At 44.8% G+C, this 16441-nt stretch overlaps 1 protein-coding gene across 5 annotated transcripts in view; it reads left to right on the top strand.

Annotated features, from left to right (window-relative positions):
• Nucleotides 1-16441, top strand: part of aopep (aminopeptidase O (putative)) — a 70955-nt gene that overhangs the window by 42367 nt on the left and 12147 nt on the right. For all 5 annotated transcript variants that reach the window (XM_076099735.1, XM_076099736.1, XM_076099732.1 and 2 more), the window contains 3 exons: nt 10813-10929; nt 15570-15656; nt 15771-15919. In XM_076099735.1, coding sequence (XP_075955850.1) covers nt 10813-10929; nt 15570-15656; nt 15771-15911 — 345 coding nt within the window. In that variant the 3' untranslated portion in view covers nt 15912-15919. The remainder of the gene's footprint in view (nt 1-10812; nt 10930-15569; nt 15657-15770; nt 15920-16441) is intronic.

Here is a 16441-nt window from a genome sequence, read left to right as displayed (position 1 = left end):
CTAAGAAAAATTAAAACATCGGGCTGTTTTACGCTCCATTTCGTCCTCAAGTTCCTGGCATCCGCGCTGATGGAGAGTGAGAACTGTTTTCCCTTTTGATGGGTATTAAAAATCTAAGAGAAATGAATCAGCGGGGCAAGTGTTAGAGATGGGAGGATAACTGTGTAGAGATGGGAGGAGAGGAGAGAGAGGAGATGGCTCCATTTGTGTTGTGTTAATGACGGAGAGCAAGACGGAATGAGAGTGAGAGGGAGAGAGTGCCGGCGTGCATTTGTCTCATTTATCACTCAGCGGCAGTTCTGTTTTTCGGGGTCATTTTAAGCTTGCAGCCTGTCTCATCTCGTCCGGGGACTCCCTGCAGTCTGCGTGCTTTGCGTGCGTGAGTCTGTGTATATATGTGTTTGTGAATGGGGGGCATACGGTTGAAAGGGAGGGGGGGGGGGGGGGGGGGGAGTGCAAAGAGATCAACAGTCGAGATTGACGATGCTGACAAGCTATTTCATGGCAGGCGTAGCTGCTCAGAAATACCACTTAGGGCTTCATGACTCTCTGAGGAACGCACCCATGCATGCACACACACACAGACACGCAAACACACACAGACACACACACAGACACGCAAACACACACAGACACACAAACAACCGTGGAGGGGTACAGAGCAAGAGTAGCTTCAACAGGCTTTTCACTGAAGTGGTCAAGAAGAACATTGACACACACACGCACATATACACGTCCACGTATTCTGAATCCCAGAAGCATTTGAGTGTCATTAAAGTGCAGCTGTGTTTGTCTTTCCAGCACACATGGAAAACACATCAGGGACAGAGAGAGAGAGAGAGAGAGAAGAGAGAGAGAGAGAACACAGCCTGCTGAATATGGCTGCTGCTACAAAACAAGCACAGCACTTTGTCACACACACACACAAAAACACATTGTTCACTTTGGAGCCAATTCAGGCGCAAATTTCGACGTTGAGTATAATACAATGCTATAAAAACACACTGTAGCGTGGAGGTCGCGTAGTTAAACCTAGCGATGCTTTGGCCAGATATTTAGTGCAGAGTCGTGTTCAATATTGGGCTGGGCTGTAAAATGGAGCTGGCTTTTTCTAGTGGTGGGAAATGAATCAGTGCTTTTCACATAAAACCCGATTGGGGCGTCACCTCGAAGCTTTCATAGGTACAGGACGTAATGTTGTGATCGTGTGTCTGTGCGTGCACGTATGAATGCGGCGTGCTGAGTGCTAAAACATCTGTCTTTCTTGGTAATGACTTGGGAGCCGACAGCGCCCTCAGACAGCCCTGACGCAATTAGCCTTGTCAAGCACACACACACACACACACACACACACACACACAGATGCACGCAAAGTAATGGCAGCTGTATACTACTCAGGCTCATAGACGCTGAAGATTATAGAAATCCCTGCACACGAGTAAGTGTCTAAGAGATCTAACAGTGTGTTTAGGGGCAGCGTGTCGTCACAGGCCTATGATGCTCTTTGCTTATTTGTTCAGGTCACAGTCGAATTCATGCTATATGATTTATAAAAATTGTTTGTCCCAAAAGCAGCATTGTTAATACCCATCACAACTTCCTAAATCCCAAAGGTAATATCTCCAAAATGGCTCATTTTGTCTGACCAACAGCCAAAAATCCAAACATACTCAATTTACTGTCAAATAGAATATATACAGAACAAGTGAATGTTTGGCATGTTTGTCGGATAATCAGTTCAAATCAAATCAGTAATCTAGTTTAGCTTCAGCTGAGAAATGTTCTTTCTACCAAACATTACAGAGGCATTCTGATTTCTTGTATTCGTCCTGCTGTGAGGAACAAAGTGCTGTAAAATATTGGCAGATTGACTTTAAAACCAGTCATAGTGATGATGAGCATGTATTATCGCAAACAATGAAGCTGTGTATACTGTCATTCACACTGCCAGGGGATGACAACATCGAACTACTGTCTTAATCTTTCCAAAAGTCTAGAGTCTACTATTCAGACAGACGCATATAGAAGCTGTTCAGTTGTTGCCAACAGCCATCCTGCAGGCGACAGCTTCAGCTCCCCAGTCTGGGATATCATGTGTTGCTTTGCTGGATGTGGTCTTATCATCGGAAAGATACAGAAGGATTGTCTTCCTAGGGTTCAAATGCAAAGTAAACAACAAGTTTTGAATTTCTTTCCATCTGTTTTCCCCATTGCTGCCTCCATGAGATGGTCTCTCTTACTCCATCTCCCTAATGTTTCTGTGGTGTCTTCTGTCGGTCTGTAATATCGACCTCTCTTTTCTTCCTGTGTGTGTGTGTGTGTGTGTGTGTGTCTCTTTGTGGTGGTGCATGATTCCACAGCTGTGTGTGCATGTCTGTCTGTGCAGCAGATATCTGTGCTCAATCCATCCCACATACCTCTGTCAGCTCGAACTGCTTAAACCCAGCCAGCCTGGAGTTCACACAGGAGACAACACACATACTGTACATACTGCACATGCACGCACATACAAAGACCAACAAACAAAGACATCTGTCTGCGTCTCAAACACGTTAACATGGCCCACACAAATGCAGAAAGACACACTCAGAGTCTCTTCCTGAACATGACCTTTCTCTTTGATGGCTCTGGTTATGTTGGCCTCTCCCGGCTGTCTCCTCTCCCCTCCTCGTCTCTTTGCTGCCGCTCTCCTTCATGTTGGACTCCGCCTGCCAGAGTCGTCCCATCTTTCCTCCGCCCACTCTGGCTCTTTACCGCTCTTTCTCAGCGTATCGTTCAACAGCAGTAAGATGCTATCTCTCCACACTGGAGGTCATCACTGGTGCGTGTTTGAGTTTTACCCCTATTATTGTTGTCATGCAGCTAAACCCGGCTTGAACAGATGAATCTCAGCTGCCTGTGTGTGTACATGGATGTGTGTGTGTGCTTTTGCTTTCAGAGTGTGTGTCCTGACATTTAGGAACCTAACCACTGGAACAGGCATGGTAAAATTGCCAGCATGCTTTGACCCTTTTTTTGACATTTCTGTTTGTCTCTGTGCCCTATTAACCCAAGTAATTATTATAATCAAGAGCAGCACTCACCACTGATAATATTTATCCACAACCCCTGACAGGAAACCGTAGTGTGGATGGTAGCCGCTGTTGTTGGTTTTTTTGGTTTCCCACCCCCCCAGGGATAGTATTTAAGCAGGACCCCCAGGCTCCTCTCACCCTTTCAGGATCAGACCAGAACAAATGACATGAGGAAATTAAACCCGGGTGCTATTTTCAGAGTCACATTTCATACTTCCGTACCTGAAGTGTTCATTGAGTAGCAGTAGCCTGTGATATAACTGACTATATTGTGTTAGTATGTTGAGCATGAGGTTTTAACTGAAGGTGATGATAGAACTGATCAAAATCTTTCTTTTAAATTGAAGTAAGTTTGAGCGCTAATCATGAACAATCAGTCACAATGAGCATAAAATGACTACATCCTGTATGTCTCTGTCGTCCACCATCGCCTTTCTCCTCACCTCTCTCTTTGTCTAAGCTGACGTCCAGCTGTTTGGATGTGTCACTGTAGTACAAATGCTGCTGATTTTTCTCTCTCGAACAAACAGAGTCCTTTTGTTCCAGATCTGTTTCAAAGGCCTCTCTCTTTCAAAGGCATACGGGCAGTGCAGGGGGAAAACAATCCCTTGATGTGACTCCTACCGGTTGGTTAGGGCACCTGCATGGAGGGTTGGATCAAATGGGGGCTTGTTATACCCTTCCGGTGAAGGTGGCGAGTGACAATGAGGACGAGGCCCATGCTTGTCTCCGCCTCCCCAGAGCAACAGCAGCACAAGAAGTGACACGGAAATGCGCTTTCCAAAATCGAGGTGAAATGTGTTTGAGGAGTTGTTTGTGTCTCCATCGGGAATGGAACAACGGGTTGTGGGAGGAGGCGAAATGGTAAAGAGGGAGGCGAGGGAGGCATTCACTGGAGACAGTTAGATTTGTGGCTTGCGTCACAGCACAAAGTGCCAGAGATTAATTAAACTTCCCCTGTTTCGGAGGTGTGTGTATGTGTGAATGAGAATGAGTCAGAGCAGCGATGAGTAGGAGAGAAAACATGTTAATTGCCTTCACGACCAATGCCAAATTGCAGGGACATAGAATTTTACATAACAAACGCCCCACCTGCACAAAGCAAGAACAAAGTGTTGAGACAGTAAAGGAAAGCTATCTGATGGGCCCAACAATTTCATGCCACGTGCCTGATGAAAGTGCGCGTTGTACTTGAACATGCGCTTAGTGTAAGAGTGTTTCTTTGTGCTTTTCTGTATGTTTGCCCGGTTGATTCCCCCTCAGAGCAAGTAGTTAATCCCCTCCGCCGGACCCACTGTGTGTGCTTTTTCAGTTTAACCCCTCACTGGCAACCCCGCCGTGACCCCACGCTGCTTTTGTGTTGGCCTGAGACTGTGAATTTGAAGGCCAGGAAGCAAGAAGTGGGGGTGGAAGGAGCAGCTACTACCCGGGCTACCCGTCCTAACAACCAGCAGCTGATCAAACACATACGTTCATACCAACATGTATGGCCGTAGACTGGGTTAAATATTGGGGAATTGGAAAGAAGTACGCACAAGGCCTTCATGTAGAGCACATCCAGCTGTCCTGTGCGTACATGCTCAAAAATGTATCTAGTACACGGCATAAATGAGGCACATTATAGACTTGTTTGTTTTCCAAATGGGCTCTGTTGATTGGCAAAACATACGTGCTGTGAATATTTGTTCCTGCATTATTCTCATGCCGGTGAACATCCCTGACACTTTGCCGGTTGCCAGCGCATGTGCTCGTGTGAGAAGATCCATCGATGAGACAATTGATCCAGACAGTCATCGCGATTGCGAGGTCAAAACTTCGAAAGCTTTGTGCCTGTTTCTCTTTTCGCCATTTTTCTCTTGTCCCACCGCGTCCGACTCTCTCGAAAGCTCTCTATGTGTTTTGCTTCCTGATTAGGTTTCACGACTGACTGCAGCCAGATCCACCCACGCAAACGCATCCTCGTCTCGCTCTCCGTAGACGTTGTGGTCGTTGATTAAAGCAGTTTTCCAAAATTGAAAAGCAAAGAATGAATGCTATTAATGAATAGATTGCAGATATAGACCGTCGCAGCTCGTCATCGCCGAGGTCATCAGTCTGTGACCGGCGCTATCTGTGAGATCGTCACCGTGCAGCAGCAGCAGGTGTGACATCATTTGAGGAGATGGTAGCACAGGAGACAGCTCCATTTCACAAGTTGAAATGGTACCATGTGACTCACAGATGACCTTTCAGCATCTCCCGTGTGTGTATTTGTGCGTGCGTGCGTGCGATCCCATCCATTCCCCCGAAATTGGTTTACAAAACCTATGATGTCAGCAGGCCATTTTATAATGTCTTTTTAGACCTTGTGAAACCACAAGATTGCAATATCACATCCCCACATTGTATGAATGTATTTTTCTTCAGCCACTTATCATGTTTATAGGTTTTATATTTATAGGGTCCTCTCGTTACTGCTGTGCTTCACACTAAACTCCACACATACACACTGCTACTGTATGAGAGGGGCTTCCTGCTAACACGTGACTATGTATGTGATCCTTCATGAAAGTCATCTGTTTCTTACTGAGAATGGTAGTAAGACTCAATGTATTTGTTACATTTGCCCCTCATTCAGTGGTTAGAAATGGTCAATATTTTACTGTTATATATCAGAGTGGTAGAGATGGTGTAGAGATTTCAGAGAGCTAGAAGACCACTTGCCAAAATGTATTATTCCAGAGCCGCTGAACAGTTTCTTTACATCATTTGGTTTTATTCCGGACCATCTGCCATGTTTTTGCACATTTTACTTCTATGCAGCTGTAAAAAGCAGTAAAAACCTAATTAAAAGTCTTAAGTATTTGTGATGCTATTTATGCTGTCATGGCTGTTGAGAGAATCTTAACAGCTGCGTTGCGTACTGTTTCTCCTCAAGACCCGAGCCCGCCGCTGCAGTTTGAGCAGATGAATGCTCGGGCCCTTAAATCAAGTGTAAAATAAAGTCGGACGGAGAGAGATAAAGGAAGCGAGGGAGGGGCTTATAATTGGAGGAGCCAGGCACGCAGTTTGGTCCAGTGAAAAGAAGAGTGGAAAGGAGTTGGTATGGAGACGGGGAGCAGACAGTCATGGAGACAGAGGCAGAGGGAGAGAGAAAGGGAGGGATTTTGAGGGGAAGAATGAGTGAAACCTTAGTACCTGAGGCGTGGGCTGAGGCCTTTAGCTGCTGGTGCCAGAATGTGTTTTTACGAGCCTGCGGTCAGACAGAAATAAAAGGCAGCCGAGCGGGTGAATGGCATCACACATACACACGCATGCACACACACGATTCATTGGCCTTACACAGTTTGGGTTTTATAATGTCACAGTTATCCAATGTCTCCACTCCCCATAATGCAGTGTGACTGAACAAGCAGCACACTCTCCTCAGTGGTACGGATGTAGGGAGCGAGAGAAGGAGGGGAGGAGAGGAGAGGAGAGGTATGGTATGGGAGGAAAATAATGCATTTGCAACACCTCTGTATTCCTTTCAACGGTGCCAAAGGCATAGAAAGAGGCTCTCTTATGTTCTTTGGAGTCATTATATAGATCTTATGGTCAGCTAGTCCAATTGTTGACTTGTTTTACACAATCCCTTTGGGGGGGGGGGGGGGGGGTTCTCTCTCTCTCTGTTATTTGTCTTTTCCACATGTTTTGTCATTTGCCTTTATTATTTCTTATTACCAGTAACTTTCAATGAGTTTAGCTTTCCCGGTTATCATTACAAATAACCCAAAGGAATGTGGGGGTTCATGCCATCATGCTTGAGAGAGTCTATTGAGAAAAGACCTAAAATAGGAGTAAGCAAGTTCAGTGCGAGTAGAAGCAGGAGAGTGATGATTCAGTGTGCAGGGCTCATCTCAGGTTCCTCTTGTGCAGATGTGATGGTAAATGGCGAGTGACCTCGCTGTAACAGGAGACTTAAAGGGATGTGGACCATGAGGCTCTTTAGCACGGAGGATGCGTGTGATGTGATGTAAGTGACAGATGGAGAAAATGGAAATACTTTGGATCGATGCATGAAGGCTCCTGGAAAAGGACACGGGCGTCTACGTACGGAACGCAGAGTGGTACTCGGTGCCGTTGCCATGGAAATGCTGAACAAGTGATGGATTATTGGAAAGGGACAGAAAAAGATTGACAGTTTTTATTATTTATTATTTGGACAACCCTTTTCCATCTTTTACACTGTCTCAGAAAAGGAAGTGCGGAGGAGCCTGAGACTCACAGATGTATCAGGAACAGTTTATATACAACTCTTTAACTCTTATTGAGCCGATCAGTGTTCAGGGTAGAAATATCACAATGTCTCAGTTGTTGCTGCGAGTGTGTGTCCACATTCTGCACAAAAGGCTAAAGAGCTCCGATTCATTTTGTGCTGTGCGAACACGTTATACAGCAGCAGTAGCATGACGAATGCTGCTCAGTCCCTTGGTCCCATACACCCACACACATGCACTGACACACGCACGGATAAAACAAAGCTGCTTCCTCCTTTTGACTTTTTCCTCCATTACTCTACCACTCACATGGGAATACCATGTAATGCAGTGCACACACATACATCTACACACACACTAAGCTATATATGCTCTTTTTCATTTATAGTTTGTGGTGGGCATCCTGTCCTGTGTTTACTGTCGCTGTTTGTCTCATTCAGCTGTCTCTCACCTGAGGTAAACAGTCTGTATTTGTGCATGCATGGACCTATATATATATATATATGTGTGTTTGTGCGTGTATGTGTGTGTGTGTGTGTGTGTGTGTGTCATTGTTCTGTAGAGGTTTAGGTCAGCGTGTGAAGGGGACATTTCGGCTGCATATTTCCCAGAGGTTCCTTGCAAGGCTCGACTCAATATAGAGCTGGTGCAACTGACCCATGTCAGCGGTAGTATGTAATGCATGTTGGTGTGTGTGCATTGTTTTAAACATAATGTCCATAAGGGTGAGATCACAGGTGTTTGTCTGTGTATGTGAGAGACAGAGAAAGAGAGAGTCTGTGTATTCTGTTTGTTGCAGCATTAGCATTCCTCAGCTTTGACGGACAGAATGAGAATGAAATGTTTCTTTCATGTGGCCACATTCTACTTTGTGTGCGTGTGTGTGTGTGTGTCTGTGTGTGTGTGAGGAGATCTTTTCTCAAGAATCGTTGAGATAGAGGGGGATACTTTACCCCCTTCAGTGGTAAACTGCTTTCAGCACTGTACTATTAAGGGCTATTGTTAGAGTTACCCATGACCTGGTCATGACATGGGACTGTGTGTGTGTGTGTGTGTGTGTGTTTAGCTGTGTGTATGGGCTGTTTGTAACTGTTTGTGTGCCATTTTTCAGGCTCTACCCACTAATAAAGGAGTGCTCAGCCATGGAGCTCACCTTTCCCTCTATAATTGCTCTCTCCCTCTATCTCACCCACCCACACACACACACACACACCACCTCAACCATACTCAAGCTACCCTGAAAAACAGTTACATGTTTTTAAAAGAGGAGCATTAAAGCAGTTGTCGAGCCATTTGCAGGTGGCTTAAATGAGTATAAAATAAGAGGTTTGGTGAGTAGGTTAGTAGTGAGTCCGCCTTTGCTGCACCGGATTCCAACTGTGTACTCGAGCACAAGCAATTCACAGGAAATAAATCTTGCACATTGTGAAGTGAAAAGTGCAATATTTTCCTCTGAAATGTCGTGTAATGGACGGAGAATGTAGCATAAAACAAATAAAGTGCACTCAAAGTTGTAACTTGAGTGAGTTTTGTTTTAGAAGTGTGAGCGGTAGACGGCCGATGTTAGTTGCTGTTGATGGCGGAGACTTCGCTATGAAGACGTTAGATGTGATGAGAGAAACAATCGTGTTTCTGTCTGTGAATATGTGTTCGTGTGGACACGATAATAACGATTATAAATTGGTTTGTAATGTACCATCATTGACCAGGAATTTGTGTCTGGAGACACTGGTGCAGACATATTGATTACCACCATAGCAACATCAGTACATACAGGCACAACAGGACCTCACAGACAGCGCAGAGGGGTGTGTGTGTGTGTGTGTGTGTGTGTGTGTGTGTGTGTGTGTGTGTGTGTGTGTGTGTGTGTGTGTGTGTGTGTGTGTGTGTGTGTGTGTGTGTGTGTGTGTGTGTGTGTGTGTGTGTGTGTGTGTACGCATTGTGCGGTGTTTTATTGCTGTGGATTCCTCACTTTTTCAAAGGGTGGGAGGGTGAGAAGGATCATGGGTGGGCCCCAACGAGACCCTTTAGAGATGGAGACGCCACTTCTGAAAACACTCAGCCTTCACAAAATGGAGGGAGGAGTGGACGGAGAGTCGATAGAGGGTGAAGGGCAAGACTGGATATCAGATTTTCCATGGAGTTTTAGACGATCATCAGTCTGTGTCTGTGTGTGTGTGTGTGTGTGTGTGTGTGTGTATAGCATTAGTGGTGTTTGATTTGACCATTTGCCAGCTGGAGTATGGGTGTTATTCCCTCAGCTCCAACAGCTACATGCTGAAATACTTCCTGGTTTTAGGTCAGGGTTTTCCCAGCAGCGCTTCGGAGGTTGTTTACCAAAGATAGCTTTAATGAATAGGCTCTTTACAAAATATATAATTCATTCTCTGCTGGATGTGTTTTCCTGAGAGTTTTGTCCGTCTTCCTCCTCCTCTGTCACTTTCTTCACCCCCCCCCCCCTCTCTCTCTCTCTCTCTTGGGCTCTGCTTCGCTCAGTCACACACACACTTTAAACCTATTTTCACATCAGCCTCTGCAGGGCCGTCAGCCATTAATTGTGTCCCAGGCTGGGACGAGAGAGAAAGTGTGGCTGTGAGTGCTGGGTGTAAGCAGAGGAGTGGCAGGCAAGGCTGGCTGGGCACAGCTCTCTCCAGAGGAGGAAGTCGCTCTCTCATATCGCTGCCCACATCCATCCTCAGAATAATCGTCCAAATTCACCGCTGAGTGTTCACCGTCCCTGAAGATGTTAGTCATTAGAAGAAAAGAGGTTGTTTCCTTTAGGTTTACCTCAGGATAGCGCAATCAGTACATGCGCTATTAGGAAGCCACAGTGAAGCATTTCCTATTTCCTGAAAACTGTTCTTCCTTTTCTTCATTTTTAGGCTCCGTCTTTGCTGCAATCAGGGATTTTATTGCAGCGTTACAACCTACGAAGACTAAATATTCAAAAAGATGTCTTTTTGTTGGCAGCGGGTGTCCCTGAGCGGCGCCTCTCCCTGTGTTTCTCTTCAATGGGGCAATATCAAAAAAGACAACTTCATTGCTTTGTTTCACATTTCTCTCTGCCCTTTATTCAAATCCTAATATTTCCCTGTCATCTGTCCTCTTTTGTCTATTTTGTAATATTTCCCAGTTGTACAAGATTCACTTGGTTTTCCATATTTATTGAATCGCCTCTTCAGCTCTGTTTTATTATGCTACCGTTCCCTCCGTTTCAAAGCCCTCATTAATTGCCGGACTCATATTGATGCATTTTTTTTCCAAGCACTGAAAAGAAAATGAATAAATCTTTTAGAATATGAAATAAACATAAATGTGTTTGAGAACAGACGCGCCGCATGCAATATTTTAATAATTGTTCTAGTTTAGTAGTTTGAAACTGCTGGTGCAAGGGGAATGTGACTTCCACCCCTCATAATATCCAATAATATGTCTCAATATCTTTTACGAGGTTGTATAAGTCAGCGCTATGAATCTCATGACTCGTTCTGTCTCCTCAGGTGACGTCGGAGCAGCTAGTGATGCTTTTGGAGCTTCTGCTGGAGGAAGAGGAGCTGAGCGGGGCCACATTGCGCGCTCTGCAGAGAACTTACAACCTACAGAATCAAGACGCTGAGGTAAGACCACACACACACACACACACACACACTCACACACAAAACACACATGCAAATATTCACCCACAGACACACACACATGCTCAGACAAGTGAGCATCTGCATCCGAGCTCCGTGAACTCCTCCAAAAATGAAATGTAGACGGTTTCCTCTCCCCTCTCATCCCAAGGCACATCGCTTGGTAATGTGTAGTAAATTCTGCTGTAATAGCAGCTCTTTTCTTTATAGCCGCCATTACTGACTAAATCCCACAAGTATTTCCTTAATGTTTTAGTACTGCGCAGTGTTCCTTAATGGTACTATTAACGATGTTTGTGAGGGAGAGACTATGTGTGTGTGTGTGTGTGTGTGTGTATTTCTTGTCTGTTTGTGCTCTGTAGCTGTGTGTGTTGGCAGCTGAAGAGCTCTTTACTGTACAGCTCTCGGTACAGGAGCTTGAGTGTGAAAACACAGCTGCAGCAGAGCCCGTAAACTGTCCACGCTAGCCTCCGTTGTTGACGCATGGCTCGTCTTGAAAAGAAAAACTTGATACATATTTTTTATTTATTTTTTACAAGTTCTTATTCTTATATGAGCTGTTTTGTTGGGGCCTCAATGCATATAATGGGGCTCAGATGTTCGGTTGTACGTGGCCGATTGAGCAGTTATTGTATTGAACCCAAAGTTTCATCAAAGGACGTTTTTATTATTTACATTCCAAACTCGCAGTCAGCTTCAAGCTCTCACAAAAATAAAAACTTGCATCTAATTTAGAAATTTGAACGTATTTCTCTCAGTTTATTAGCTAGAAGTCTGATTCTGCGAATTTATTCTGCCCTTGATGTTACTAGCTTGCATTTAATTGAAGTACTTAACCTCGCGGTCAACAAGCCGAGGCCACTTTGCGTTTGGCCTTGGGTCCAGCTTTAGGTTCATGCCTCTTTAGGCAGACTTCCTGGCATATGAAAGCAGATTGCAATTTCCAGGAAAAACTTCCAGTGTTCGCTAAAAATACACAGAGGGCCATTATGCACAAAGTCGTGCATGGAAAGACACACTCTTTCTCTCATACGCAAACATACACTCTCCTGCACGCACCTGCCTAAAGGCAATGGTCCTGTCCTAATGTTAGTAATCTCATTCAGGGGAGGTTAATCACCTACATCTCTCCTTATAAATGTGGCCATTTATTCTCCTCTCTCTTTCTCTCTTTCTCTCCCTCCCGCTCTGGTCTGATTGTATTCATCTTCTAACTCAGCTTTTCTTCGTCTGGTACTGCATCCTTACAATTCTTGGACAAATACAAGACTGAGTGCAGTTCAGCCTCTGTAGCCCCTCGCTGTTTTACTCATAGAGAATAGCAGGATAAATAAAACGGATGAATACTGGATTATAAGAGTGATTCTCATGGCTTCTGAAGAATGGGTTGTGATAAAACACGACATAGATTGTTCACCCTATAATACAACTGTGTCATCAGTGCGTACAGTATAAATCTCTTCTGATGATGATTTCATACCACCTTAACCAGGGACGTTCCTGATTTGCTATTTAACAAATTTCATTCATTTTATAAGGAATTTTCTCATTACATCTCACCTCATTACAACTTAATATGGTGATAGAAGCACAGTGTGGTGCTACGTACTGTTTTACCACCTGTTAGTTGCTGAGGACGTCTCCCTCCAAGCAGCGCAGAGACGTTTATAGCGATACGCTGTGCAGTGAATGCGATAAAGAAGCTTGTATCTGGGTTAAAGGTGCTGAGAAGGCTGGCGTGCAAGCTAAAGATTCTGTGTGTGGGATTTGCGTGAGCATGTACACGATAGTGGAAGGAAATATGTGGCCGACCACCAGCGTGCATGCAGTGGGACCGCTTTGTGAACGGTGCGAGTGACCATGAATATCAGTGTGAGTGAGCCTGTGAGCCGGAGCATGTGTTCGCATGTATGAGAGAGAGTGCATGACTGTTCCCATTCCTTTCATATGAGCCTCATGTGATGCAAGATGCTCTTATGTCTGCGTGTGCATGTATGTGCGTATGCATGCGTGCAGCTTCCTTAGTGCATTTCTGATTTTGTGAGAGCGAACATGCATGCTTGTGTGTGTGTGTGTGTGTGTGTGTGTCGAAGGCCATCTGTCGGTCAAGCACACAGGACGCATTGTCTGCTCCGCGCCCAGGTTAGGCCGACTCCAGCAGAGACCGGAGACGTCACTGGACCACATCAACGTCTGGGTCCACAACAACACGCGAGAAAGAGGAGAGTGATAATAAACCAAGGAGTGTCTCAGTAGAAACTAAAACAAGTTTATTTGTATAGCCTTTCATCACAATCACAGTCTCGGTGGGTTTCACAGACTGGAAACAAAAACAGCTTCTCGAGTGAACAAGAAAAACTTCCCCTGAAGAAAGAAAGTAATAATGGCAGCTATAATTAGATAGTGTGATGGAGCACAGATATAAAATCTGAGCAGAAACAGTTTGTTTATTAATCGATTAGTCGGTTGACGAAGCGTCAAATATTTTGATAATCTTTTGAACTTTATTAGTGTATATTCACCTGAAGAGTTTGTTTTCATGAGCTTAGAGTGAGCCCTTCATATCTACATAGGGAGCAGGTCTTCTTCACCGTGTTCCACTGCCACGTTTGATTTAAATAAGATTTTTGCGTGTCTTGTCTATTCGATTCTTTGTTGGTCATGGTAAGTGCGAGCACACACGGAGTACGTTCGTGTCGGAATCAGTGGTGGTGGTGTAGGGGGAAGGAGGGGTAAGGGTGCAGTAATAAATGAAGGAATGTCACCGTGTTATTGCATGTGCTGTCAGAGAGAGAGAGAGGCCCAGCGAGAGGAAACCGAGTAAAAAAAAAAGAGAAAAGGGGGTAAGGAGAGGTGCACCAGGCAGCTGCTCTGCCCCAGGGCTCTCCCCAGGAATGTAACCCAGCGCAGGGAACAGCTGCCGGGGCTACGCAGGTCAGAAGGGCAGCGCTGGCACCAGAGGGCACACATACTGTACACACTTGTGCACACTCCCACTTTCATGAAGACAGGCACACACGTATCCTTGTTCCCATGTGGGTCGACGATAGGAGAGCATGTAACACTTACCTTGTACCCCCGTGTCTGATTTGGGATTTCTGCAGCGTTTCCAGAGCAAACAGAGGCAGAGAATATAAGGATGAAGGAAGTTTTTAAATTTGGACAAAAGAGGAAGTAGAAAGCCCTTCTGAGACCAATTAACTTGTGTATTTAGGAGGTGTATTTAGGAGGTTACGGAGGTAATGTGGCTGTTCTAAATGGAGCATTGCTCAATCTCCACTCTCATGCTGCATAAACAGATTGGGCAGCGCGACATTTCTGGCACAAAGAAAACAAAGCAGAAAGCTCCCATTAAAGCGTGTGAACACTGTCGCAGGTAGATCCATTTGGCTCCTTTCTTAGAGTGCTACCTCACAATGAGTCTCTGTACAAGCGCTGTAGAAATGCCCAAAGCTTGAGCTTGAGAATCAATCACCCACGCTTGGTCACTGTACTCTCCAAAGGACTAGTTTATTTTCCTGCGTGTGTGTGGACATAGTTATGGAGGAGTTATAGAAACAGCCAAAGGAAACTATCCGGCTTTAAAGTAGTGACAGTGCTTTAAAAGATTCTTCATCTTCATTTTTCTCATCGCTCTTCCGTCTCTTTTATCGTCCTCTGGCGGCCTCCTCCACAAGTCCGTATCCACGTACACATGCACTGTGTACCCACACACAGACGCGTACGTGCACGCCCATAGCAGATGATGAAGGATGATGGCTGAGGCAGGGACAGAGCCAGTCTCTGATCTCTCCTGTAACCGCGGCAACAGAGCTCCTATTGATCCTCTGGGAGAAAGGCCAGGCATTAGCTTCCACACACACACACACACACACACACAGATACACACATACAGTAACAAAAACACACACACCGAGGACATACGCATGCACATTGTCAGACAATTGAATAGAACTTTTAAACATGAACTTTACATCGAGATGGTTTCCTTTCTAAAGCAAAGTTCACGTCCGTTAATCCTCCGATTCTGGATGAATCTGTTCGCTCTCAGCGGAGCAGCTTCCAGCTTTGTCGGATGAGCCGTTTGTCTTCTGTTACTGGCATCGGGGGAGACCTGCTCACAGTATTGTGTGAGTGCACTGGCCAAGAGCATAACAATGAAATAAACATGTTATAGATCTTTGCCATCATCTACTTTTTTTATGATTTTTTTTTCATTCGTGGTATAAATTATGTTTAACAGTCGTTTATCCCTCATAGCTTCATATTGTCTCATATAGGAGTCTATGCACGTCGGTCAGCTTTGAATGAACAACATACACTCTGAAATTACAAACACCGGTGACCTTACATAGCTTCAGATATAACACCATGGTCATGATGAAAGGGGCAAGTGCAATTGTTTTCAGGTATGTCTTTACTTTGAAGTGGCAATTGTGGGATTTCACTTTTTTTAGATGCCTATAATATTCTTTTTTCTTGGTTCTGTGCCGGTCCATGTTGACACCATTGTGCTTCCATTTTTGTCTCTAAAATATAACATGTTCTATATCAAGGCCGGATTTGAAATAATGAAATGAATGTTAACAGTCGTTGTATGTTGTCCTCTGTTTTGGCTTCAGGTCAAACATCGCTGGTGTGAGCTGGTGGTCAGACATGCGTACACCCGGGCTTACGGAGACGTGGAAACCTTCCTGGTTCACGACCAAGTAAATAGACATAACTGTTGAACATTAATCCCGTTTGATGCGATGAAACACTTTTACACGGAGAGAAAATAAATGAATAAAGTAATTGATTATGTGTGTGTGTGTGTGTTTTAGGCGATGGGTGTGTATCTGTACGGGGAGCTGATGGTGCAGGAGGACCCTGAGCAGCAGGCTCTGGCCCGTCGTTGCCTCTCATTGGTCCAGGAAGAAATTGACCAATCGGCACGCAGAGTGGTGGAGGAGATGGTTCTCTGACATTCAAGGTAAAGTCTCACTCTCCGCTTCTCATCGCCTTTGTGTCGAGCGTGCTGCTCGTCGTGCCAATTTTGTGTCCTTGATAGTATTCTTAAAGTTAAACTGAGAAGCAAAATGCAAATCTTCATCTTCTTCTTTTGCACTTTTGTTTCTTTCAACCCCCACAGTCAATTAGTGGAATTATACTTTCATCATAATTTACTCAAAGAGGTCTTCTAACAAGCTGAACCGGAAAAGTACAAATACATTTGTATAGCTTTCTTTGTGAATGTCAGGCTAGTTATTGTGTATTCTTCTTCCATTTCTAAAGTATTTCTACACATAGAAAGAGAATATTCCTCTCTCATATCTGACCTTCAGTCAGAAGTGAGGTGGAGGTGGCGACCGTAAGAAAATCTTTGTGTTGGATTGATCCTGATTCCATCTGCCCCAGCGGACAGTCCACACTTTAATCACTTGGCTACCTATTCTTCACATTCCTCTCTGATCCCACTGAGTGTGTGTGTGTGTGTGTGTGTGTCCGTGTGTGT

The sequence above is a fragment of the Anarhichas minor genome, unplaced genomic scaffold, assembly GCF_050575085.1.
Source record: "Anarhichas minor isolate MPS153535 unplaced genomic scaffold, ASM5057508v1 ptg000025l, whole genome shotgun sequence".
In the NCBI taxonomy this organism is placed as follows: domain Eukaryota; kingdom Metazoa; phylum Chordata; class Actinopteri; order Perciformes; family Anarhichadidae; genus Anarhichas; species Anarhichas minor.
Note: the sequence above shows the minus strand (reverse complement) of the source record. Positions and strands in the feature narration are given on the sequence as shown.